General features: G+C 34.6%; 2 protein-coding genes across 2 annotated transcripts in view; one reads left to right on the top strand and one right to left on the bottom strand.

Annotated features, from left to right (window-relative positions):
• The window catches only part of nup85 (nucleoporin 85), a 15,283-nt gene extending 10,505 nt beyond the window's left edge, over positions 1-4,778 (top strand). The window contains exons 14-19 of the mRNA XM_073836773.1: positions 587-738; positions 853-970; positions 1,951-2,051; positions 2,874-3,025; positions 4,356-4,445; positions 4,532-4,778. Coding sequence (XP_073692874.1) covers positions 587-738; positions 853-970; positions 1,951-2,051; positions 2,874-3,025; positions 4,356-4,445; positions 4,532-4,630 — 712 coding nt within the window. The 3' untranslated portion in view covers positions 4,631-4,778. The remainder of the gene's footprint in view (positions 1-586; positions 739-852; positions 971-1,950; positions 2,052-2,873; positions 3,026-4,355; positions 4,446-4,531) is intronic.
• Positions 4,779-8,086: 3,308 nt separating this feature from the next.
• Positions 8,087-25,295, bottom strand: gga3b (golgi associated, gamma adaptin ear containing, ARF binding protein 3b). Its single transcript, XM_073836763.1, has 17 exons — positions 25,058-25,295; positions 24,181-24,265; positions 24,034-24,106; positions 23,850-23,948; positions 22,548-22,671; positions 22,368-22,471; positions 21,533-21,613; positions 20,578-20,715; positions 19,755-19,836; positions 19,550-19,666; positions 19,173-19,430; positions 16,409-16,482; positions 16,168-16,319; positions 15,744-16,027; positions 14,274-14,443; positions 13,929-14,039; positions 8,087-12,166 (listed from the first exon to the last, which is right to left on the bottom strand). The coding sequence occupies exons 1-17, from the start codon at positions 25,104-25,106 to the stop codon at positions 12,056-12,058; spliced, it is 2,112 nt and encodes a 703-aa protein (XP_073692864.1). The 5' UTR covers positions 25,107-25,295; the 3' UTR covers positions 8,087-12,055.
• Between the last annotated feature and the right edge of the window lie 570 nt (positions 25,296-25,865).

Here is a 25,865-nt window from a genome sequence, read left to right as displayed (position 1 = left end):
TATTTGTAAAAATACATGTTTAATATATTATATTTTTATACAATTATTAATTAATATTAATACATTCAGTAATGTTTTAATATGCAATTATTAATATTTTTTATTTTTTAGGTAAATCTTTATTTAATATAAATGTGTTAATTTATTATTTATTTATTTAACATAATATATAATATATTATTTAATACAATTATTTTGTTAATTTATAATTTGTCAGTATATTATTATTATATATATATATATATTGACAAATTATAAATTAACAAAATAATTGTGTATATATATATATATTCGATAACAATAAACATTGAATAAACATATATAAATTAATTTATAATAGTAGAAATTTGTTCATTTATATTTTAATTAGTTTTTTAAATATTATATTATAATATACAATAATTTAATCAAATTATTTTGCTAATTTAAAATTTGTCATAAAATAATTTCTCATTATATATACATACAATTATTTAAATTGACATTTACTATAATTAATTTAATATGACTCATATATTTTTGAGTGAATCTTGATTGACCCAATAATCTGGTTGAGAATAATGTATTTATTGTATATATGTGTTAGTCTGTGGCAGCTGGCGGTGGATTACTTTGATCACTGTCCTGAGTTCGGTCGTGTCTATCTGGAGCTGCAGATCGAGAGAGTCCCACTCGACACCGAACGCAAAGCCATTAAAGTCCTGCGTATCTGTGAGGACAGACAAATGAGCGAACAGGGTGCGTAACTTCAACCATTTCCATAAATGAGCATCTCTTTTCCAGAATTATCTTCAGTGAGTGCTGATAATCATCACAGCACAAAAAGTAAGAGTTGAAATGTGTGTGTTTCAGTGCGCAGTATCTGTAAGATCATGGCTAAAAGAGCTCTGAGGAACAACAGACTGGGATCTGCTCTGTCCTGGAGCATCAGAGCCAAAGATGCTGCGTTCGCTACACTCATCTCTGAGAGGTTTGACACTATCTATCTGCCTACACCAATATCCATAAATCCATAAATCCATAAATCCATATATTGCTATTATTACTAGGGATGCACCGAATGTTCGGCAACCGAAATTATAGCAAAAAAAAAGCTCTTTCGGTGTACAGATAAGTGAAAAGGTCGAATAAATTATACCGAACAATGACATGACGTGATCAAATAGAGGCGCGCACTAATGCAGCAAACATGTCGGCAGTATGGAAACATTTAAAACTGTCAGAAAAAGACCCAAAAATCATTACAAGCACCGACAGCATGAGACCGTTTAGTATCGCATCGCATGTCTTCAGTGAGAAGAGAAAGGGCTGGTTGTTGCTGGTTACTGTATGATGACTGAAATCGGCCAAAATCTGCTTGTTGAGAATCATTCATAAGTCTGCTTCTGTCAGCAAAAGGTAGTACTGAGGTCGTCTTGTGGGTTTCCACCAAAATAAAAAAACAACATTCATAAATGTTAGCATTGTAATTTTACTGTTGTTCTGTAAAATAAAGTAAAAAAGTAAGACAAAAATAATGATAACAATCATTACAACAGCTCTATTAATACATTTATTATAACAATCTCCTTTGCTCAGCAAGGCTGCATTTATTTGTACATTAAAAACACATGCCTGATTCAAGAAGTGGGTCTTATGGCCAAAGAATATTATTTTACTAACTTATTCATTTGAAGTTAAATTGTGCTTGGTTGGTAGGCTATAATGTCTACTAGAATGTAAAAAATGTTCATTGTTAAAATTTTAAGCAAAAAATGGCTATTTAAATTATGCAATGGTAAAACAAATGGGCAAAATACATGGGGGGGGGGGGAAGACATGGAAAATCATGTTCTGTAATCTGCCTTCTGCCCAGTATGTAATTTTGTTCGGCTTCGGACAAGAATTTTCATTTTAGTGCATCGCTAATTATTACCTAACCCATGTTTTGTTTTTTTGTTTTTTATGCAGGTTTCTTCAGGATTACAGTAACAAAGGCTCTTTCACAGATCTGGATTTGCTGGATAATCTGGGTCCTGCCATGCTGCTCAGTGACAGACTGACGTTTTTAGGTACAATATGAGCGACCGATGGCATTTACAGGCTTTATCTGAAGCAGAAGAGCCGCTATTATTTAATTCTCAGATTAGTTTAACACTGCTTTCACTCAGCTTTTCTACATCAGCTGTGATCGATTTTTCAGCCACATTCAAAGCATCTCAAAGAAAAAAACATGTTCGTCTTTGTAGTAGCTTGCTCCTCAAGTATTGAAATTAAGATGGCAAATAGCAAATGCACACTCATTGCTGGCTTCATTTACTTAATTTACTCCAAATACCCACTTTACAATATCCAATCAATTCCCAATTTATAAAAAACCATTATAATAAACTGTTTTCACTGACATTACAGGGGTAAAAATGGTTTCTAATGACCCTGGACCACAAAACCAGTCGTACGTAGAATGGCTATATTTGTAGCAATAGCCAAAAATACATTGTATGGGTCAAAATTGTCTATTTTTCTTTTATGCCAAAAATCATTATGATATTATGTAAAGATCATGTTCCATGAAGATATTTTGCACATTTCCTACAGTAAATATATCAAAACGTAATTTTTGATTAGTAATATGCATTACCAAGAACTTCATTTGGACAACTTTAATGGTGATTTTCTAAATATTGAGATTTTTTTTTGCACCCTCAGATTCCAGATAGTTGTATCTCGACCAGATATTGTCCTAAAAAGCTTATTTATTCAGCTTTCAGATGATGTATAAATCTCAATTTGCAAAAATGTACCCTTATGACTGGTTTTGTGATCTAGGGTCACATTTCATGTTGTCTTTAAGGTCTTTTATCCATGAGATGCATTACTATCTGTGTTTGTAGGAAAGTACCGTGAGTTTCACAGGCTTTACGGTGAGAATCGTTTCTCAGAGGCGGCCAAACTCCTGCTGTCCCTCATGACGGCAAAGATCGCCCCACGCAATCTGTGGATGACGCTGCTGACCGACGCACTGCCACTGCTGGAGCAGAAAGAGGTCAGGACACAACTAATGCTTTACAATCACATTTGACATCATTACAGAAATTTGTAGAAACAATGAATATTTATCTACCAAACTTGAGAGCAGGTCATATGGTATTTTAAAGTGTCCTGATATTGCATTGGAGTCCCCTACAACAGATTTAAATGCATCTAAGGTCAGAAAACATTGTAATTGTAACATTCTTAGGATATACATTTATACATAGTTGTTTGTCAATGATTTCGAAACAGTTCGTTTGAATCAGCTTTGAGCGTAATGTCTGTAAGCTCCTTCCTTCCATAAGCCTACTCTACACTGATTGGTCAGCTGGCCACGCCTGTTGTGATTGGCACAGAGAGGAGTACTTGAGCAAGTAAGCGAGCACTACCATCTGTGTTGGCAAGTCCACATTTTTTTAAAAGCGACCCCAATAAATTCATATTTAGCCCGGGGACTATGAATTTACCAGAGGAACCTTGAAAAAAAAGCATGTGTTTTACCCTCCTCGAAACGCCATTGGGCTAGTTTTGAGTAGCAATTGGGCAGGTTATGAAAACCTGGCAACACTGAGCACCTTTACATAAAACAATAATATAGTGCTCTAATCTGTTCTTAAAATAATTACATAAAAACATCTTGTTAAACACTTATGCAAGAAAATCAAGTCCACAGCTAAAATTTAGCTGCTACACAGTAAACACATAACAAAACAATAATGTCGGATAAATTCATGAACCATTCGTGTTAAGTACGGTCTAAAATCAGCTGAGAGGTTTGGAAATTTGAGTCTGGAAAAGTATGGAATTTTAAAATGGAAAATGGTAGGAACACTGTCAAGTGTACTTACAGGTTGTGGTTAGGAAACGCTTGTTAGTCAAAGAAGATAAAAGCCAAGATTAGAGAAGCAGTCCTTGGTAAAATGACGAGCACACAACAAAAGGTTTGAATTGTATTGCTGTGGTATTGTTGGAAACATGAATTTTAACCATTGATTCTTCACATTGAATATCATCTTTCGGCAATGAAAACAAAACAGTCTGGCTTTCACATTGCAGAACACAGCATCTTCTCGACATCGGTAACAGGCAGAAGATTCGAAAATAAACCGACTAGGCGATTCTGAGTTGACTTTCTTTTGAGAGACAGTATCTTTATTAATTGCGCACTTTTTTGATTAACAACTTTGCAGACTGTTTACATTAAAGGATAGCTAATATCCTATGAAATATTTATTTTTTTACATAACATAACATTGGCTAGTTTGTACTATAGCAGCTTAATCCATAAAACTTTACTATTAGTGGTGTTTCGTTTAAATCGCACTGTTTGTTTGCATGTACAGGTGATCTTCGCAGTGGATCAGACGTATGAGCTCATGTCCTGTCTGGAGGAGCTAAATTTAGGAACCAAAGTCTCAAACCAGATAGACCAGGTACAAATCATCCAGAAAATCCCAGAGAAGCTCATGTTTAAATGTAAATTAGGATGTTTCTAAGTTGGGTTTCTTGTGTGTTTCAGGAGGAAGATATCGAGTACACAAAGACGGAGCTCTTGCGACTGGCTCTGGCCCGTAACCTCGCCATGGCCATCGTGAAAGAGGGAACAATAGAAACATAAATTCATCGGATCATCCAATCAATCACTTACAGCTGTTTTTTCCACTTTCTTTGTGTCCTGTACATAATTCATAAACCTGGGTAAAAACGTGACTTCTTTTATAAAACTTTTTCCAGTATTTGCAAAAAAAAAACCTTTTTGTCTTCCATATTCATTTCTGTTGTCTTTATATAAAAGGTCTTGTGAGGGGAAACTTAATTGTTCATGGTCTTTTGAATTATAATTTGAGCTGTAAGAATCCTACGTACGTAGTTTATTCCATAGATATATCTATAGATTCCCCATTTAAACGCTCCAAGCACCTAGACACATTTGCCATCTTGTAACGGTCAACTTAATGTAATTCACCTACTATGGGTTCGCAGACCATCGGCTGTGTAGGATTGTGGCGTCTTCAAATATTCAAGTCAAGTTGACTATTACAATATGGCGGACGGCTTATGTATCGCTGTCCATAGAAACAGTCGCTAAAGAGGCATCTACAAATATATATCTATGGTTTATTCTGCATATCCTCTTTATTTTCAATGTGAAAGTAAGCTGTTTTCTGGTAATGTGTGAGACTTCTGGTTTATAAGGCGTGGTAGGGAAATAACGAGAAGCATAACGAAGTGCGGTAAATGGAAAAACTGCATTACAAACCATTTTGTTTATTATTAAGACAAGACATTAAAATAATAGGTTAAGACATGCAATATCGAGTGGCAAAATGAGCAGTTTTGTACAGTTAAAAATATCTGGATGCGGATGGGACCAGAAGCCAGACCCATAAAATTTACAAATGACTACGCCCACTCTTACGGGAAAAATAAGGTGGATACCCATACGAATATTAACCATGGTTTTACTTCAAACTAACTATAGTTAAACCATGGTTACTACAATCTAATAATTGTTTTGCTACACTAACCATAGCTTAACCATGGTATTTGTAGTAAAACTGTGGTTAAATGGTAGGCAATATGCCAAAATAAACATGGTTACTACAATTTAACTATATTGAAACCATGGTTAATTTTCGTAAGGGTAGGGAAAAATTAAAATGTGCAATAATGTGGTAAAACTTTGCATTACAATGTTCATAATTAAAATAATATGGTAAGACACTGATTTGCAATATCAAGCAGCAAAATGAGCTGTTTTGTACAGCTAAATACAGCCTTTTTTACACCAGAAGCCTCAGGCTTAGAGAAAAGTAAATTGACGTCTGTAGTAGACCGCAGAAGAAAAAAATGGCAACTCATCAGCTATAAAAAAAAAAAAAAGGAAAACAAATGTTGGAATGGGATTAATCCATAAAGGATATTTGTATTATTTAACATTTAATTATTGCAAGTTTGCGTTGAATTTCACTGTTTTTATTCATTTTTAAGAATCCTGTATCTGTTATTTTAGTGAGTGAGATGAATTTGGATGTTCACATCTATTCTAGAACTAAAATAACATCTTACAATTTCTCTCAACATGGGGACAGGAGAGCTTTTAATCAAGTAACTGGCGTTATTTGAAAATGTAACAAGTATCAATTAAAAAGTAATGTGTTACTTTACTAGTTACTTGGAAAAAGTAATATTATTATTCGTTACTTGTAATGCGTTACCCCAACACTGGCTAAATATAGCTGGATGCAAATGAGACCGGCAAATTCAGTTACATTAACGATACAGATGAAAGATATCGCTTTGTGTCCCGCTGATAAAAGATAAACACACAGACAGCCAATCAGAACCGTTTTTAAAACCGGGCGCGCGCGCGCTGCAATGTCATAACCGAAGCGCGCAGTTTGAAAAGCAGACCGTTATCGTCAGTTGGTGTGGTGCTAATAATTAACGTTGTAGCTATCGTTTTTCAACGTTAATAGCATTTACTGTACAGCTGTGACTTCTTGATATGACTTAACAAAACGTCGTGATTAGGATTAAGCAATGAGCAACACGTCAGGGATTCAGAAGAAGTGCGGTGTAAAACCGCCACATAAATCGGTCCTTCACGACGGAGAAAAAAGGTTAGACCCCCTCACACACCTCTTCTTATTTTATTTTTTGACTAATCGTAATCTCAAATCAGATGTTGTTCATGCAATTTGATTAAGTTGTCTAATTTACAAATGTGACCCTGGACCACAAAACCAGTCATAAGGAACAGTTCTTTGAAATTGAGTTTTATTCTTCATCAAAGCTGAATAAATAAGCTTTCCATTGATGTATGGTTTGTAAGCATAACTATTTGGCCGAGATACAAATATGAAAAAATCTGCAATCTGAAGGTGCAAAAAAAAAAAAAAAAAAAAAAAGTTTTTTAAACTTATGGTTAACCCTAGCCCAAATTAAGTTCTCAAATGGATATTACTAATCAGAAATAAGGTTTTCATACATTTATGGTAGTCAATTTACAAAATATCTTCATGGAACATGATCTTTATTCTTTACTTAATATCCTAATGATTTTGGCATAGAAGAAAATTTTATAATTTTGACCCATACAATGCATTTTTGGCCACTGCTACAAATACAGAAATGTCCACTTTTCTGTCCCTAGACTTTACAGAAATATTACAATCGAAATAGACATTATGGTTACAATTTGTTTTATATTTTAAGATAAAACAATATGTTATTTGAACAATTACACCTTCCAGTGCCATCAACGTGGCATTTTTAATTAATTATATAGAATTCCAAGTAGGCTACTACAAAACTGCTTGTCCCCACAGTCATGTACAGAGGGAAAGTGCTTTATTTTAAGGTCAAAAACAGGATTTTCAACCATTTAAAATACAAAAGTCTATTCATAACTATCAAATACCAAAATTAATATAAAACATATATAATGAAAACAGTGGTCCCCTGAAGCTGTCACTGGTGTTACCTTTTGAAAAAAGTCTTTTATTTTGGAATAAGAAAATTGTTAAGTTCACTGTCTCTTTTCAATTATCAGAAATTTTCTCATTTATCTCCTGATTTCATAGGAAGCTTTTAGTTGACTGGTGTACACTGGTGTGACCTACGTTATTGTTAGGAAATTGTAAAAAACTAGAGTAATGGATAAAACTACTTAATTTAGTAAATATACCATGATTGACAACATGTGGTTTGATAACTAGCAGCAGCCATTTTGTAAAATTAAAAATCATTAAGCTGTTATTTATGCGCATTCATAAAGTCAAAACGTAATCTATTAAGTTTAAAAGTAAAAGAAAAAAAAGAAATACATTTTAAGACATCTTGCCATGCCAAAAGTAGACGTGCTACTTAAGACTGGTTTTGTTGTCCAGGGTCACAAATGTGTTCATTAACATGAATTGGTGTTCACACTCCATTATGGCTACTTTTATTCTGGCATATTTCCGAATGAAAAGGATAGCCAATATAAATAAATGTAGTTCTGGACTTGGTTTCACCCATCAGAAAAAAACATGAGGGGAAACAAAAGCAGAAAGAAAGTTGTGCTGGTCAGTCCATTTGATAAAGTCTTTAATGGCGCAGTACACACGATGGATTCGTTATTAAACACCAGAGCAGTGCATCATCATCATCATCATCTTCATTGTCATCCATAATAATTTTTAAGAAGTTCTACATTTGTCTCACATACTTTCATATCTCATTCTAAACCATCACGGTCATCATTATCAGACCAAAGACGCAATGATTCATATTAATACACAGATTCCTCTGAAATACTTGAAACACTTTGATGCAGATGCACAATGAAGCCCTGAAACCTTCATCTTCTTGAAACACGTCAGACAGAATCAGCAGAGATGCTCCATGATGTCCAAATGTAGACCAATGTGTTTAAACACACAATATTCACAGGTTGAATCTCATCAAAAATCACTATGAATTCACCCCAAAACTAAAAAGATCACATATTATGCTATATTAAAAGCAGTTAAATAAAACATTTTCTTTATGCAAAATATGATTTCTTTTGTTTCTGTGGGTGCAATATGAGTCATGTCTGTTTGGGGTTTACTCAATTGACTTTTGCCAAAGTCTAAACACATGATCGTAATCAATTGTAGGGTTTGCACACATAAGAGGAGCAGTTGTCCTGTTCTTCTGGTTTGGACACATTAAGGTTTGTTTGGGACCAAAATCACGAGGCCTTTATCTGATGATATAAAATGCTCACTTGCTCTGCTACCGTGCTTTAAAAGAATCAAATCATGTGAAACACTTAGAGGACTGACCGCTGATGCCTCCACTTAACTTAACTGATAATCATTTCACTTCATCTTCCATCAAGATCTTCATCGCATAACCTGCAGGCAAAAACACTGTAAATATGCCACAATTAAATAAAGTATGACGCCCTTTTATTGCCACTTTAAAAAATATTTAAAAAGTCGTTATATTTTGAGGATAAAGTCGAAATATTTTGAGAATAAAGTCGAAATTCCAAAAATCAAGTCAAAATGTTGAGAATAAACTTTAAATGTTTCAAGAATAAAGTTGAAATGTTCCGAGAATAAAGTCAAAATTTCGAGAACAAAGTCAAAATTCCGAAAATAAATTTGAAATTTTAAGAATAAAGTTGAAATGTTTTGAGAATAAAGTTGAAATTATGAGAATAAATTCTAAATGTTTAGAGAATAAAGTCTAAATATTTAGAGAATAAAGTCGAAATTCCGAAAATAAAGATCGGAGAGAATAAAGATTAAAAGTTTCGAGAATAAAATCGAAATTATGAGAACAAAGTCAAAATATTTTGAGAATAAAGTCAAGTCTAAACACATGATCGTAATGAATTGTAGGGTTTGCACACATAAGAGGAGCAGTTGTCCCGTTCTTCAGGTTTGGAAACATTAAGGTTTTTTTGGGACCAAAATCACGAGGCCTTTATCTGATGAATTTAAAATGGTTACATGCTCTGCTACAGTGCTTTAAAGAATCAAATCACTTGAAACGGTTAGAGGACTGACCGCTGATGCCTCCACTTAACTGATAATCATTTCACTTCATCCTTCATCAAGATCTTCATCGCATAACCTGCAGGCAAAAACACTGTAAATATGCCACAATTAAATAAACAAATCTAATATTGTCAAAAAAAGGCTGTCGATTATCTGAGACAGACTGTAATGCTGAAACTCAAGTCCAAATGTTCCTGTAGCAGCAATAAATAAAACCAGAAACAGTGTTGAACCATAACACAGGCAGATAAAAACTCAAAATAGACAATGTAATGCTAGTCTGACGTTATGTGTGTAAACTCACAGCGTTCTCCATGTAAACTCGTTTGACTGCAAGTACATTCGTTCGGATCCTTCCTGACTTCAAGAGCTGAAGTTCGCAGGAATGAATCGTCTAATTCTAGAAACAGCAAATGCTTGTCTGTTGTGAAGAGCGCAGGACACCTAGAACTGTCTGAACAGAGTGAAATCATGGTTAAATACACTCCACGGACAGCGGTGAGGTCACGTGACACCATCAGTATCAGTTTGGCTTCTGAATTTACCACTACTTACCACAGTTTACGCCAAAATACCACAGTTACTACAGTGCTTCAAAAGGATTTCTCAACAAGTAGTCAATGAAAACAGCCACTCAACTAAATATATTTTCGCAAACCTGTTACCACAACTTCAGACATATTCAGACCAGTTTACAACCATGATTTGAAGTTTAAGAATAAAGTCTAAATTATGAGAATAAAGTCTAACTGTTTTGAGAATAAAGTTGAAATATTTAGAGAACAAAGTCACAATGTTCAGAGAATAAAGTCGAAATTTTGAGAATGTTGAAAAGTTGAGAATAAAGTCAAAATTCCAAGAATAAAAGTCTAAATGTTTCGAAAGTAAAGTCGAAATTTTAAGAATAAAGTTTAAATGTTGTGAATAAAGTTTAAATGTTTTAAGAAAAAAGTAGAAATTATGAGAATAAAGTCGAAATGTTTTAAGAATAAAGTAATAATTTTGAGAATAAAGTAGAAACGTTTAGAAAATAAAGTAAAAATTTTGAGAATAAAGTAGAAATGTTTCGAAAATAAAGTCGAAATTTTGAGAATGAAGTAGAAATGTTGCGAGAATTAACAGGCTAAATTGAGAAAAGTCTAAACGTTTCAAGAACAAAGTTGAAATATTTTGAGAATAAAGTCGAAATGTTCAGAGAATAAAGTCGAAATTTCGAGAATAATGTTGAAAACTTGACAATAAGGTTGAAATTTCGTAAAAAATAAAGTCTAAATGTTTTGAGAAAAGCAGAAATTTTAAAAAATAAAGTTTAAATGTTGACAATAAAGTTCAAAAGTTTGAAAATAAAGTTGACATTATAAGAATAAAGTTGAAATGTTGAGAGAATAAAGTCGAAATTTCGAGAATAATGTTAAAGTTTCGAGAAAAGTCAAAATTTTAATAATAAAGTTTAAATGTTGAGAATGAAGTTTAAAAGTTTCGAAAATAAAGTTAAAATTATGAGAATAAAGTCAAAATGTTCAGAGAATAAAGTCGAAATTCTGAGAATAATGTTGAAAGCTGAGACTTATGCAATAGACTAGAATACACTCTCAAAATATCATACCTTTAATCTTGCAATTAATTTCGAGTTTATTCTCGAAATATAACGACTTTAATCTGGTATCTTAAAAATATCTTATATATTTTTTGTTAACGTGGCACTAAAACGCTGTTGTACTCTATGTAATATAATATTTAAAAAACTAAATACCACAATGGGTTACAAGTACGGTTGTTAAAGTTGACTAAAACTTAAACCAAAAAAAAAATAGCTTTTTTGTTGTTTACATTTTGTTACTTGAAATAAAATTAAAAGCATTTTATTTAGCTACGTTTCATACATTTCTCATTTTAATGTACTTTAACTTAATGTACTAAAGTAAAAGTAAAATACAAATAATAAAAACTATATAGTATACATATTTGAAAAAAAACAAAACATTAAGTAATAAAAAACGTGACATAAAAGCAACAAAAACTAGTTACTAAAACTGAAATTACAATGAAAATACAACAATAAAACATTTAAAATACTTATTATAGTATCTTAATGATACTAAAATATCACTGGTAAAAGTTTTTAAATGTAGTCTAAGTAAATATATAATTCAGTCAAGTTTTGTAGTAATTAACTTATTTCACATAAGTTGAAAGTGCCAGTTACTTCTGATTCTACTATGGTATTTTGACAGAAACTATGATTACCATGGTAAACTGCTTTAAGCGTAGCACGCAAAAAGATCAATCTGCGAAACACGCGCTTCCGCTTCAGACCGTCATGTGTGCCACTGATGTTGCGTTATTGTATTAATACCCAGCTTGAATTTTGCGCAAATAACACCAAGCATCAAATGCTGCTTCACAAGGCTACAGTAAAACACTGATTGAAAATAAATAAACAGCACAAATGAACGACGATACTTGGGAATGAACATTTAAGAGTTCGAGCAGGTAAACGGCGAGATCTACAGGGAGCCCCATCTGTCCGCTGGAGGAAACTGATCCAGCTCTCCGACCTCCGAATACTGGCGCTCTCCCAGAAGATACGTCAGCTTATAGCGCAAACGCACACGCTCCTGAAACACAACACCAGTAAACATTAGAGGAGAATCAAAATGTTGTCATTATTTATTCTTATTTTTATACTTTTTTAATAATAGTTTTCAAAAATAATAAATAAATAATTTAATTAAAATACAAACAATACACTGCTTTTAAAGGGGTCATCGGATGCAAAACTCCCTTTTACATGTTGTTTGAACATTAATGTGTGTTCAGTTTTGTGTACACAACCACCCTACAATGATAAAAATCCACCCAGTGGTATGTTTTTCATCAGGTCATTCTCAGCTTCTTAAGGCCACTCCCACGATAGTTGATTGACATGAGCGCCTTACCTGAGACCCGCCCTCACCGAGCTGAAACAGTCCGACTCTGATTTCCATTGTGTGGCTCAGGTGCAGGGGAAGACAAGAATGTCTCAGACTGAGTGATTGAGGTGTTCTGTTGTTGGATGTAATAATGAACATAGCAGTCGTCATTTACTCCCGACATCTGAGCCGCAGAAGACGCAGAGGATTAACGTTACTTTGTTGCCTCTATGTTCGTGCAAATCGTTCGTGATGCAGCTTCACCCAAAGCAAAAGTGAGTATAAGGGGTTTTATGCATCTTTGCAAATGGCTTTACTTAATAATGTGTTTGTTAGCAAGTTCCGCAGCTAAACATGGCTAAATGTGGCTAAAGTAAACATTACGGCTCGTCCCATGGCAGAGAGGGGCAGGGCAAGCAGAGCTCATTAGCATTTAAAGGAACATGCAACAGAATAGCTCACTCCAAAAAAGGGCTGATATTGACAAAGAGAATTTGAGAATTTTTAACCAAAGTATGTTATAGACTTCTCATTAAGACTATAAAATGTGGAAAATATGCATCCGATGACGCCTTGAAAAAATCTTTTAATTTTTAAAGGGGTCATCGGATGCCCATTTTCCACCAGTTCACATGATTTTTTAGGGTCTTAATGAAAAGTCTCTAATATACTTTGGTTAAAAAATCTCAATAGTAGTGTAAAAAAAAACACCCTTTTACCTTGTCAAAGTCAGCTCTGCAAAATATCATCATTCTATTGCAAGGGCCCTTTAAATGCAAATGAGCTCTGCTCGCCCCGCCCCTCTCTGCTGACGGATTATGAGCTATCATTTTTACTTTAGCTGCATTTAGCCATGTTTATCGACGAACCTTGCCAACAAGCACATTATTAAGAAAGACCATTAGCAAAGATGCATAAAAAACCCTTCTACTCACTTCTGCTGTGGGTGAAGCTGCATCACGAATGATTCACACGAATATAGATGCATATGTAGATCGGGATCGCCGCTTTCCTTTTCAAAATGAAAGTAACCTTGTCCCCTGCCTCTTAAGCAGCTCAGTTGTCGGTAGTAAATGACTACTGCTATGTTCATTATTACATCCAACAACAGAACACCTCAATCGCTCAATTAGAGTCGACACAATGGCGGTCGTATTCGGACTGTTTCAGCTCGGTAAGGGCAGGTCTAAGGTAAGGCGCTCATGTCAATCAACTGTGTTTTGTCACAACGACAAGAAGCTGAAAATGACCGGATTTTAAAAAGAGGATATTACTTTTAAAGATAAAAAAAACACTGGGTGGAATTTTATCATTGTAGGGTGGTTGTGTACACAAACTGAACACACATTAATGTTCAAACAACATGTAAAAGTTAGTTTTGCATTCGATGACCCCTTTAAGATTTTATTATTTTATTGTTGTCGTTTTTTTTTTTTTTTTTAAGTTATGGATGTGTGTGAACTCTCACCTTGAGTGGGTTGGCAAGCAGCATGACCTGAGTGATGGATGCAGGGGGCAGGATGGGGTTAAAGGGCGCAATCTCCGTTCCTGATGGAGGTTGAAGCTTCACTCGCATAGACTGACACAAACACAACACAACACAGGGTCAAGTTAAAGTAGAGGTCATGTTTTAACTTTCAGAACTTCAGAATGTCATCAAACATGTTCCCAAAAAATCTTTGAGGCATTTTACATTTTATACTGAAATTACTGTTATGAATTGGTTCAACTGAATCATTTAAAAGAATCGATTCAGATGAATGATTCATCTAAAATTGTTCTGTAAATCTGTTGACAGTGGTGGAGGTCATACCTTGGGAACGGCTGCTTGCAGCACTATGTTTCGCACGGGTAACGGCGCCGTATTGAGCAACGACACCACCATGACCAGGACGTCCGGTCGACCCGGCGGACAATCCATCGCGAAGTGCATAAGAACACGGACTCCGTCTTTATCGTACACCGTCACAGGTAAAACTTTACCTGACGACAACAGCAGAAACACAGCGTTACGGCTCAGCAAGTGAAGCAGTTAAACAGGTAAGTTGCAGGATAACTGGAAAACTTTGGCTTTCTAGATATTTAAAAAGTCACATTTTACCCACAAAATCAAAAGGAAAAAAAAAATATATATTTATAATAATTTTATTATATAAATAGTAGTGTGATATAAAGAAATAATATTATATAATAATAAAAAAAGAAACATATAATATGTACCATCAAGCCTATAATATAAAGTATAATATAGTATTCAGATTAATTAATTTATTAATTAAAGAAATTAAAATCAATTATTTGATTTTTAATTCAGTTTGAATTTTGTATAAATTGTATTGCATTTTGGGTCACATTTTACAAGGAAATGCATTTAAAAAGAAAGAAATAATATTTTATAATAATATTTTAAACTTAGAACTATGAACTTAATAATATAAAAAATAATATTTTATATACACTACGTTAAGTTTTTGAACAGTACGATTTGTTATGCTTTTTAAAGGTCTCTTCTGCTCACTGCATTTATTTGATCCAAAGTACAACAAAAACAGTAAAAAAAAAAGAAATATTTTTACTATTTAACATAACTGTTTTCTATTTGCTTTCTATTTCTATTGAATATTTTAATATGTAATTAATTCCTGTGATTTCAGGAATCATTTGATTTTTAGCATCATTACTCCAGTCACATGATCCTTCAAAAATCATTCTAATATTCTGATTTGCTGCTCAGGGGTAAAACAGCTGAGTGGAATTTATTTAGGTTTCTTTGATGAATGGAAAGTTCAGAAGAACAGCATTTTTCTGAAATAGAAATCTTTTGGAACATTATAAATGTCTTTATCATCACATCCTTGCTAAAAAAAAACTACACTGACTCCAAGCTTTTGAATGGTAGTGTTTAATGGTACAAATGGTAGTGTATAGTGGTTCTAAAAATTGATAATTAATAATAATAAATGTTTCTTTAACAGAAAATCAGCATATTAAAATGATTTCTGAAGAATCATGTGACACTGAAAACTGGAGTAAGGATGCAGAAAATGTAGCTTTGATCACAGTATGTATTTTAATAGAAAGCAGTAATTCTAAATTTTGGGTCAAATAGGGATAAATAAGATTTTAATCAGTTAAAAATTTAGCTGACATTTTGACATTATTTTCAAGCACATTTATTTTTTTTAATTTTTTTTGGTGTTTATTTTTGTTTTTAAACATTTTTAAGCTTCATTTCCTATTAGTGTAATCAGTTCACTAATCAAACTCGTTGACTGTCACTCACTGGGTCTGATGGACTCGAGCGGGACGTACAGATTGGACAGGCTGGGCTCTGAGCCCCGCGCCGGGCTGCTCTGAAGCGAGTGAGACGGAGATGAGAAAGGCTGAAAGAAAGGGCTGCCCGGAGCTGAGCCGCCTGTAACGGCTTGAGCCCGGGCCACAGCGGGCGAGCCAGGCATCCCCCCGCTCACAAACGGGTTAGTGGACTGAAGAGGGGCGGCTACAGAGCCCATCGCTCCTCCAGAAAGGCCAAAAGTCCCTCCAGCGATGCCACTCACACCAGAAACACTGTTGAGAGACAGAATAAGACAAGATGAAATCTCAAATAAGCTGGAGCTTTAGAAGTGACTGATAGGAACCACTCTGCATGTGCAACCACTTTAGGTTGGTTTGAGCTGCTGTTTGCATCAGGGAGAGCAGAACTGTACCTCTTTCCACCTCCAAAGTCCAGCATGGAGAGATCCTGCAGCCCCTGACTGACAGCCGGTGTGTGAGAGGTTTGCGCAGGTGCGTGTGTTGTTGGAAAGACAGCGCTCGGAGCCGAGATGCTCCCAAACAGGTCCAGGCCCGGATCAGGGGCCTGATAGAAAGAGACCAACCCAAAAAATGAGAGATTCGGTCAATCTCTCTATTACCATCTGCAAGTCAAAATGGTTTTCTGTGTCCTACCTGTAAGGACGTCCATTGTCCAGATAACTCATCCAGCTTTGGTCTGTTTGGCACAGAGGGAGGATCATTCAGTCCTGAGAATAAAATAACATTTATGCATGTTAAATTGCCTGTAAACTAATAAAATATATAGTAGTCATGAAAACTATGTAGGAATTGGTGGAAGAATACTTTATATTTAAAGAATATTATTATTATTATTATTATTATGTCAACTATATATTAATAATGAGATTTATTTTAATGACTATTTTAAGTATTATTTTATTTTATTTAAAAAATATTATATTATCAGTCATAACTTTTTTATTTACTGATCATTGTTTAGAAAAACTTTTTTATAGTTTTTAGTAACAATATTTTTTATTTTAATATTACTACTACTACTGCTGCTGCTACTTATAATACTTACAATCATAATAAAAACTTTCAAACTGTTTTAAAAACATGGATAATAATAATAATTATTATCATTATTATTATTATTATTATTATTATTGTCAACTATATAATTATTATAATAATGATTTGTTATTTTAACAAACCTTGCTTTCAAACCTTTTTCTATACTTTTTAATAATAAATTCATAATTTTTTATTTAATTTTTATTAAAAGTTATTTAAAAAATAAAATTGTATACTTTAACCTTTAAAACTTTAATTTTATAATTATTAATATGAATTGTTATTATATCAGTCATAACTTTATATTTACCGACCATCGTTTTAAAAACTTTTCATACTTTCTAGTAACAATTAGGGGTGGGAATCTTCAGGCACTTCACGATCCGATCCGATTCCGATTCTGGGAGTCACGATCCGATTCCAAAACGATTCTTGATCTACATTTTTTCCCCAATTAATTCTTCTGCTGTGCAAATACAACTTTACAATTTTAAAAACATGTAAAATTGCAGTTTATATGCTTTTTGTTTATAGTTGAAATCTCTGTAAAAGTAGGTGTGTCAATCTTCACTGGTTTCAAGATTCAATTTAATTTAATTACTGTTTTCATTATTAACTAAATATCATGATGCTCACATTCTTAGTTTTCAATAGAACTGCACATGGCTACATTTTCATATGTTTTATATCAAATTTATTTTGTGCCAATTTTACTTTATTTTTTAAACTGTATAAGCAAGGTACTTTTTAAAACAATTACTTATTTAAAATAAGTGTTCTTTAGGTATCTGAAAGTTTACAGACAATAGTTTTTCTTTTTTCCTCAGCATTACTGCCGTTTTATTATTACTGATGAGATCATAGACAGGCAGCTTTAACAAACTAATGCACAGCAGTGGCGAACGGTGACTTTTTTTTTTTTCTTTTTTTTTTACCAGGTATGCTTAGTGCTAAAACCACCAGTAATACCAAAAATAATAATATCTTTAGATTATTTAGAAACCAATAAAATCAAAGACGAAATCATATTTTAATATTTCCTCTTTTCCCTGTTTATTATTATTTAAAAAAAATATAGACATTTTATATAGGCTATTTTTTTTTTTCAGTGGACTTTCACATTTTGAATTGTTGAGAAATTATGATAATATACAATTAGGATGTTTTTTGTTTTTGTTTTTCCTTTGATTTAGTCGAGTAAGTTGTGCATCAAACACAATATGATTTTCGGCAATCAGGATCTGGAAGCAACAGCGCGTTTTTCCGCTTGGGCGAGCGCTTCGCGGACAGCTTACCCCGCGAATAAAGTCATGCATGCGCATGACAGAAAAACAGAGAATGCGCATCAATTCTGAGGAGTCGAGGAAGATGCGGAGAATCTGCTTGCCCGGAAGATTCAATCTCAAATAAGGGATCAACTTATAAGCATGTTTATATTATTTAACACGTAAACGCAGTCTCTCTGACAGCCTGGGTATGCGGAGCATTAGCAGCTTATATGGACGGAACGCCACTGATGCACAGATCTATTTCGATATATCAGATGTTTTGTCCTGCTCTGAAAACATAACTGACTGTATGTACAGTTTCGTTTAAAACTATTTGAAAACGCAAGTGCATTTAACCGCATCTGCAATCGAGCTTTAGGACGAACAAACACGCGCACGCGAAAGTCTGTCAGTGCATCTAATAGTACTGCATTCCAGACGGCAGAAATGAAAGCATAACTTAAGTAAAACACGGCGGGTGGAAGCAATCAAAGCAGTGCGCACGAGTCTCACAGTGCAAATGCTGTGCAGTGAAGCCGGCAGAGTCTCTAGCGCGCACACGTGCCATATGCGGAAAAAAAAACAAGCTCAGAATCGATTCTGAAATATTAGGAATCGATTCAGAATCGTTGAAGAGAGAATCGCGATGCATCGGAGAATCGATTTTTTCTCCCACCCCTAGTAACAATATCTTTTTATTTTAATATTAATACTACTACTACTACTACTAATAATTATAATCATAATAAAAGCTTTCTGTTTTAAAAACATTAATAATAAAAATGATTATTTTATTATTAATGAAATAAATATTTTTTTATAATCAATTACAACTTTTATTTCCTAAATATAGTTTTCATATGCTAAATAATAATTGTATTTTCTATTATCAAATAAAATTACATTTTCAAAAATAATTATGTCATTAATATTATTTATTTATTTATTTAATAAGTATCTTATATTACTTTTGATGCCATTTATATATAAAAAAAAAAAATGTTAGTGATTTACACATTTATGTGGGGTACTATGTGACCTCTCATGACCTGTTTCTATAGTATACATCTAAAATTTAAAAGATTTATTACCGAGAGACAAGAGTTCATCGTCCAGCAGGGAGAGGGAGCTCTGCTGCTCAGGCGGTTTGTGACTGGGGCTGCTCGTCTGACTGCCGTGACTGCCGGCCAATCGGCGAGGAGGAGGAGGCAGAACGGGGATGGGGATGGGTGAGGCCGTGGGATTGGCTGATGGGACTTGAGGAGGAAGAGAAGGAGGAGGGACGATCGGGGGAGAGGAAGGCTCATCCAGTCCAGCCAGATCAATCAATGTGCCTGTGGTCTCACATCCTGCGAGAGCAAGAAGAAAATGTGATTATCAAAACATCACCAATGAGGGAATATCAATGAGATCAATAAAGATAATTATTTCTCAAATCAGTCAAACAGAAGCACATCCCAGACATCACCTTCACTAGCAGCTGGTCTGAGATCTTCACCCTCGCCCTCATCCGTCTGTCCATCTACGATTCGTTTATAAGAGCCAATTACTCTGGACAAATCATCGTTTGCCTTGAGAATGTCACCTACAGGAAGCAGAAAAATATTAAACATTTTAAATAAACAATTTCCAAAATTTCTCTGAGCCGTAAAGCAAGGCATTGTGTCGTTTACCCAAACTGGAGTCATTGTCCTCTGCTTCAGTGGCCAGTTTGAAGGCGGTGCGTCGCAGTTTATCACAGCGCTCATACAGCTCCTGCACACAAACGTTGGGTCACATGTGAGCACTGTTTTCGTGGTTACATCAAGTTAACTACATAAAAAAAAGTTAGTTTTTTAACGATAAACAACACATTTTTATTTTTTTAATTAATTTTAAATGACAATATATATATATACTTTTTAACCTCAAATGCTCTACTTGTCTCTCTCTGCGAGTGCATGAGTAGTCTGTGCATCTCTGGTTCAAAACATCTTATTTTCTCCCTTAACTTGAAAAATCATTTCGAAATCATCCCACATCGCTGCAGAACTACCGACCCAATGTTTGCAAAGTAAACATGTAAAGAAGATAAAACACCCTTTACAAAAAAGATAAAACAGCCATGTAGGACGATTTTTAAGTTGAGGGAGAAAATTAAATGAGAGTTTTTCGACATACCCTTACAGTCTTGAACTGGAAAAAATTAAGGTAGAGCAAGACAAGACGAGCATTTTAGGTTAAAAGTATATATATACATTTTTTTTTTAAATAACAGATCTTTTCACTGTTTGAGAAGAATAACCTTTTATTTACTTATTTTATTTATTTATTTATTTATTATTTACAGCTGTATTTGTGATCGTTTGAAGCTGCATTAAAACTGTATTTAGGAAGTTCAAATTTGGGGCACCATAGAAGTCCACTATATGGAGAAAATCCTCCAAAAAACAATTTTTTTCCTTAAATCTTTGTTGGTCTGCTCATTTACAAACATTGTTTGTTGTCCAGTCTCACCTTGATGAGCTCGCGGTCGGCGTCTGACGATCGGTCCCTGTCGTAGTGACTCAGCATTTCGCTCAGGAGCTTGACGTTGTTGTTCACTTCCTCCAGCGTATTGCTGCGCTTGGTCATTTTCTGCACTCGGACCTCGTCCTGCACGCACAACACAGATTCAGTCCAATATATCAATTATGCCACACCTGATCCAGAATCAGACAGCACCACAGATGCAACCAACATTGAACCATTAGGATCAACACAAAATTAGATTTGACTTTTCTTCCTCAAAAACAAATTTATTGATTTGTGGACCAGGGCTAGAACAATTAAAAAAACAGTGGCTTTGACTCATAACCTCCTGGGGTCACTACAAATGATGAGTTTTGCAAGCACTTACACAATATTTTGACTCATTGATTCACTGATGAATCACTGATTTTAGATCAGTTATTTAATAATGTTCATCCCAATTCCCAATTCTTGTTGTTAGTGATTTCTTATCATAAAACAGAAAATCCTGTTTAATGCTGAGTTTAAACTAGAGTTCTTCATGCATCTTTAACCTCCTGGGGTCAAAGGTGACACTGGCGAGGCCAGTTGCATGTTTTAAAGAGAGGAGCAAAAAGAAACTAAAATGCTCTGTCATTTCTGATCATACGTGTAAGAGTAATACATCATGAGAGCTCTGACAGCACTGTACAAACTTCAGATGTTCAACTGCACTGATATTCTAGTGTAAAACAAGTTCCTTGACTACTGATGAGGAGTTTTGCAAGCACTTACACAACACTTCGACTGATTGATTCGCTGGTTTTAGGTCATTTATTTAATAATGTTCACCCCAATTCCCAATTATTGTTTTTAGTGATTTTTTTTTAATCATAAAACAGGAAATCCTGTTTCATGCTAAGTTTAAACTAGAGTTCTTCATGCATCTTTAAATCTCGATCATGATTTAAGATCCTCTCACCTCCTTCACCATGTTTTTGATGAGTCTGTTCGCCTCCTGAAGATCTTCCGGGTTTTTGCTCCTCAGAAGTTCAGCCAACAACTGGCATTAAATCACAGAACAACACTATGTCATTTTTGTAGCTTTGATGGAAAACACACAGTTAAACCTCCAAATTGACATATTTAGGATGTGTTCACACTTGTAGTTTAGTTTGTTTGGATCATTTGGTACGGAACAAAAAGGAAAATGATACATTTGGCCCTGTCCACTTAGCAATCCTAAAGATACTGAACCTAAAGGCATAGTAATATGTTCACAACCTGATTGGTCGGGTTAAATGATGTTTATTTTGTGACGGAACTCACCAAACACTCCAAACAAAAGGAAAAGGTGCGTTAGGTGCATTTTAAGTCAAATACACCTAATGCCGTCTCAATAAGCATATGAATTTATTTTCAGCACCTGCGAACTCACAAAGAGTTCTTAATAGGCACTTTACCTCCTCGTTGCTCCACGTTTGCCTCTGCTTGTTTTGTTTTGGATACGCCGCTTGTTCCCTTCGTAAAATCATGTTGCATCTTGTCATTACTTGCCGTTTTTGGTTTGTTTAGAAGTATTTGGTCCGTGTGGCGTTCATATTTCATTCAAACCGCACCAGAGTGTGTTTGGAAGTGGACCAAGAGCAATCTTTTTAGCGGTCTCTGCCCACTTGTTTTCTGTGCACCATGGTTCAGATGGCACTTTCTTTCAATGAACTGCACTAACAGAGCAATCGCACCAGAGGTTGTTTTTAATCGAATATGACACACCTTAAAATTCAAATGTTTCATACACAGGAAACCAGGCATCTCACCTTCCCCATGTCCTCATTGTCAAACACTGGGTTTTTGGGCCGTGCCGGAGGGGACGGGATCAGGGTTTTGTCCACCGTCAGTTCTGGGTCCGACATCACGAGTCCTGAAAACAACACAACCGACATCGGTCAGACAGCCGCCCATAACAGACCTCAGAAAGTCCATTTGTAAAATCTCACCTTGTCTCTTGAGTGTCTGGTACGCGTCTGCTATCTTGGCCTCATTGGGAAATGCAACCGTCCAGCTGTACAACATCTCAATGATCTTATTCTTCACCTTGTCAGAAACACTGTCCCCCATATACTGAAACACACAAACCATGATAATAAAGGATTACTCCACTTCCAAAATAAAAATTTAGTCATCCAAGATGTTCACGTCTTTCTTTCTTCAGTTGCAAAGAAATTCAGTTTTTTGAGGAACACATTACCAGATTTTTTACATATAGGGGAATTTAATGGTGCTCAACAGATTGAAGGTTAAAAATGCAGTTACAGAGCAGCTTCAAAGGGCTCCAAATGATAAGTGTCTTTTCTAGCAAAACGATTGGTTGTTTAAAAAAAAAATAATTACAATTTGTATACTTTTTTTAACGTCAAATACTTTGAAACCTTCAAAACAGTTAGGGCATGTCGAAAAACTCTCATCTAATTTTCTCCTCCAACTTAAAAATCATTCTACATCACTGCTGAAGTACCAACCCAGTGAACATTCAAAGAGGATCAAACACTCTTTACCAAAAATTTAAAAAAGCAATGTAGGACAATTTTGAAGCTAGAGGAGCAAATAAGCTGGGATTTTTTCAACATACCCTAACTGTCTTGAACTGGAGAGCTAGACAAGATGAGCATTTGTGGTTAAAATGTGGGTAAATATGATTTTTAAGAAAATGACGGATTGTTTTGCTAGATAAGACTCTTATTCCTCAGCTGGGATCATTTAGAGCCCTTTGAAGCTGCACTGAAACTACATTTTAACCTTCAATTCGTTCAATTCAGCACCATTGAAGTCCACTATATGGAGAAAAATCCTGGAATGTTTTCCTCAAAAAACGTAATTTCTTTGCGACTGAAGAAAGAAAAACATGAATATCTTGGTAAGCAAACTATCAGGAAATTTATATTCTGAAAGTGGAGTAATCCTTAAACACACGTTTTATATTAGACATTAATAAAGCACACATAAATGCGTCCTAAAACCAAAAACAATATCACATTTTTGCACTTCAGGTTTCATTGTATTGAATTTAGTAGGTTTTTGGTTAAATGCCGGAAATAAGGTGTGTAGTGAACACAAGCTCAAGATATTTTCACATTTTATTCTATGACCTGAAATGTATCAGTAATACCCAGCTTGTGACAAGCTTCTGCTTGTGTTGAAACAGGAAGTTGCTAATAAAGTATCTAAATAAGGCTTTAGAGGGCATTAAATGTAATCACACGATGGGTCAGACTACAAATTAAAATAGAAAAACCACCAACCTTGGGTGAAACCACTTTAATCAGCTCATTTAAAAACCTATATCTGGCGATTTCGTTGTGAAATCTTCGGCCACAGTTCTTCATACACGCCTCTAGTACCTGCAAAGACATATAAACGTCATTTCATCTGTAAAAAAAAGCTCATAATGCAGCAATGTTGAACTAATGCTAAAACATCCCTCACCGTGAGAGCTTGCAGGGCTTCCCATTCTTGAGAATGGATTTTGTGAACCAGGAGTCTCACAGCTATCTGAGGACTGCAAACGCACACAAATCGAGTTAGAGAAGAGAATCCTGTAGTTTTCAGTCATATTGGATTACGAATGCTTACCCTTCCAACTCCTTATTGATCTGGTCGCAAAACCCGATTATGTATTCCCAGTCCTCCTGCCTGTTGGTCGGGTGTGTGGCTTTGTCTGTGGAGGACAACACACCAATGTAAGGACCAAACAATCAGGCCCGTTGAGCTCTGTGTCTGTGATACACTGGCACAACAATGTGAGGGCCAATCACAGGGATGCATATCAATATTATCGTCAGTGAGAAAAGTATTACCAAAATAAAGAGTTTATAATATTAGCATAATTGCATACAATTGTATTTATATTGTATGCTCATTTTTTATGTATTATCATGGTTAGCTTATTATTTGACACACTGGGTAACAGTCATATATGTGTCTAATTAGTAATGAATTAGTAATAGCTGCTGTAAATCCTGAAGCTCTGGGTCTTAAGTTATTTTACATGAGACTAAACACCGACTTTGAACTTTAATCTGGAATCATAAGCACCAAATCTGGCGATCAACACGCACTCTGAAAATCTAAATCATACTACAGGGAAGGCTTGGCTCATGAATATTAATTATGAGACGTGACGTTCGTACACAGGGCATATCTGATTGGCTGGAAGGCAGACGCTGGTAAATGGGCGCTGGCGAATGAACGAATCCTACTATGGCGAAGTGTTGGCTCGTATACATAATTTATGCATTATGATTGGACGCCCCGAGAAGGTTACCAGGCAACGTCAATATGAGATGATTAATTTTCATGAGCAAACCTTTGTCATAGTATGATTTAAATTTCGCTTGAACAAGCCGAACAAGAACGACAGACGAGTTGGTATTAATGCATGCAGGGAAGACATAATACAGCAGCGTTATTTACACCTATTATAAAATGCAAGTGATAATAATGCACGTACTGAGCCAGGATTCGAGTGATTCTCCCTCCGGAAACGCCATGATCCTCATTTAAAGCTTCGACTCCATAAATGCACGTTTTTCGCCCTTTAATACCACCGACATTAGTCAAATTAAAGTGTTTATAATAAAAGCAAACATCCTCTGTTCTATCCGAGCCTGTATGCAGCGACAAAATACCGTTTTGTTTATTTTTTAAATGAATAGTGTATCAGCCGGCAGTATCATCAGCTGCCTGCATGGAGGTCCTTGATTAAGACGCCTCTGGTGATCACAAAATAAAAGTCACTAGAAGGACGAGTCTTGTAGGATTACAAAATAAAAGTGAAACTAAAATCTTTAAAAGTACTACTGTTTTAAAGGAACAATTTGTAATAGAAATAGTAAATTCGTGCAAATGAGTAACAGATCTTTAATAATGGGTCACACATCAGGTTTGGGATGCAGAACTGTAATGATGGAAAAAAACAACAACATTTTTTTATATTTTAATAAAACATTTTGTATGTTTATTTAGCCATTAAGGCGAGACACTGCAGGTGAATAGGTTAAAAAAAAGTGAACTAATAGTTATCACCTTACTTACTCAGTTGATTGATTACTTTGATAATTGCAAAAAAATATATATATATTACAAATTTTCTAAAATGTTAGGTTTAAATATGCAAATGAGTCATTATTTAATATTGAATAAAATATGTGCTAATTTGCATACATTTCTAGTTCAAAAATCTAAACACTGGATGAAGTCAGTTTCAAAATTCTTTTTTACTTATTAGAGTCAAAAGTTTTTACACAAGGAATTTTGGG

The sequence above is a fragment of the Garra rufa genome, chromosome 1 (genome assembly GCF_049309525.1).
Source record: "Garra rufa chromosome 1, GarRuf1.0, whole genome shotgun sequence".
NCBI classification, from domain to species: Eukaryota; Metazoa; Chordata; class Actinopteri; order Cypriniformes; family Cyprinidae; genus Garra; species Garra rufa.
The sequence above is the reverse complement of the archived record's forward strand: the minus strand, read 5'-3'. Positions and strand labels throughout refer to the sequence as shown.

Coding starts and splice junctions, on each gene's coding strand:
- gga3b (XM_073836763.1), bottom strand. CDS start 25,106: ATGAGGATCATGGCGTTTCCGGAGGGAGAATCACTCGAATCCTGGCTC. Junction 23,949..24,033: donor AAGCCCTGCAAGCTCTCACG/GTGAGGGATGTT, acceptor ATGTCTTTGCAG/GTACTAGAGGCGTGTATGAA. Junction 19,837..20,577: donor CCGACCGCGAGCTCATCAAG/GTGAGACTGGAC, acceptor GTTTGTGTGCAG/GAGCTGTATGAGCGCTGTGA.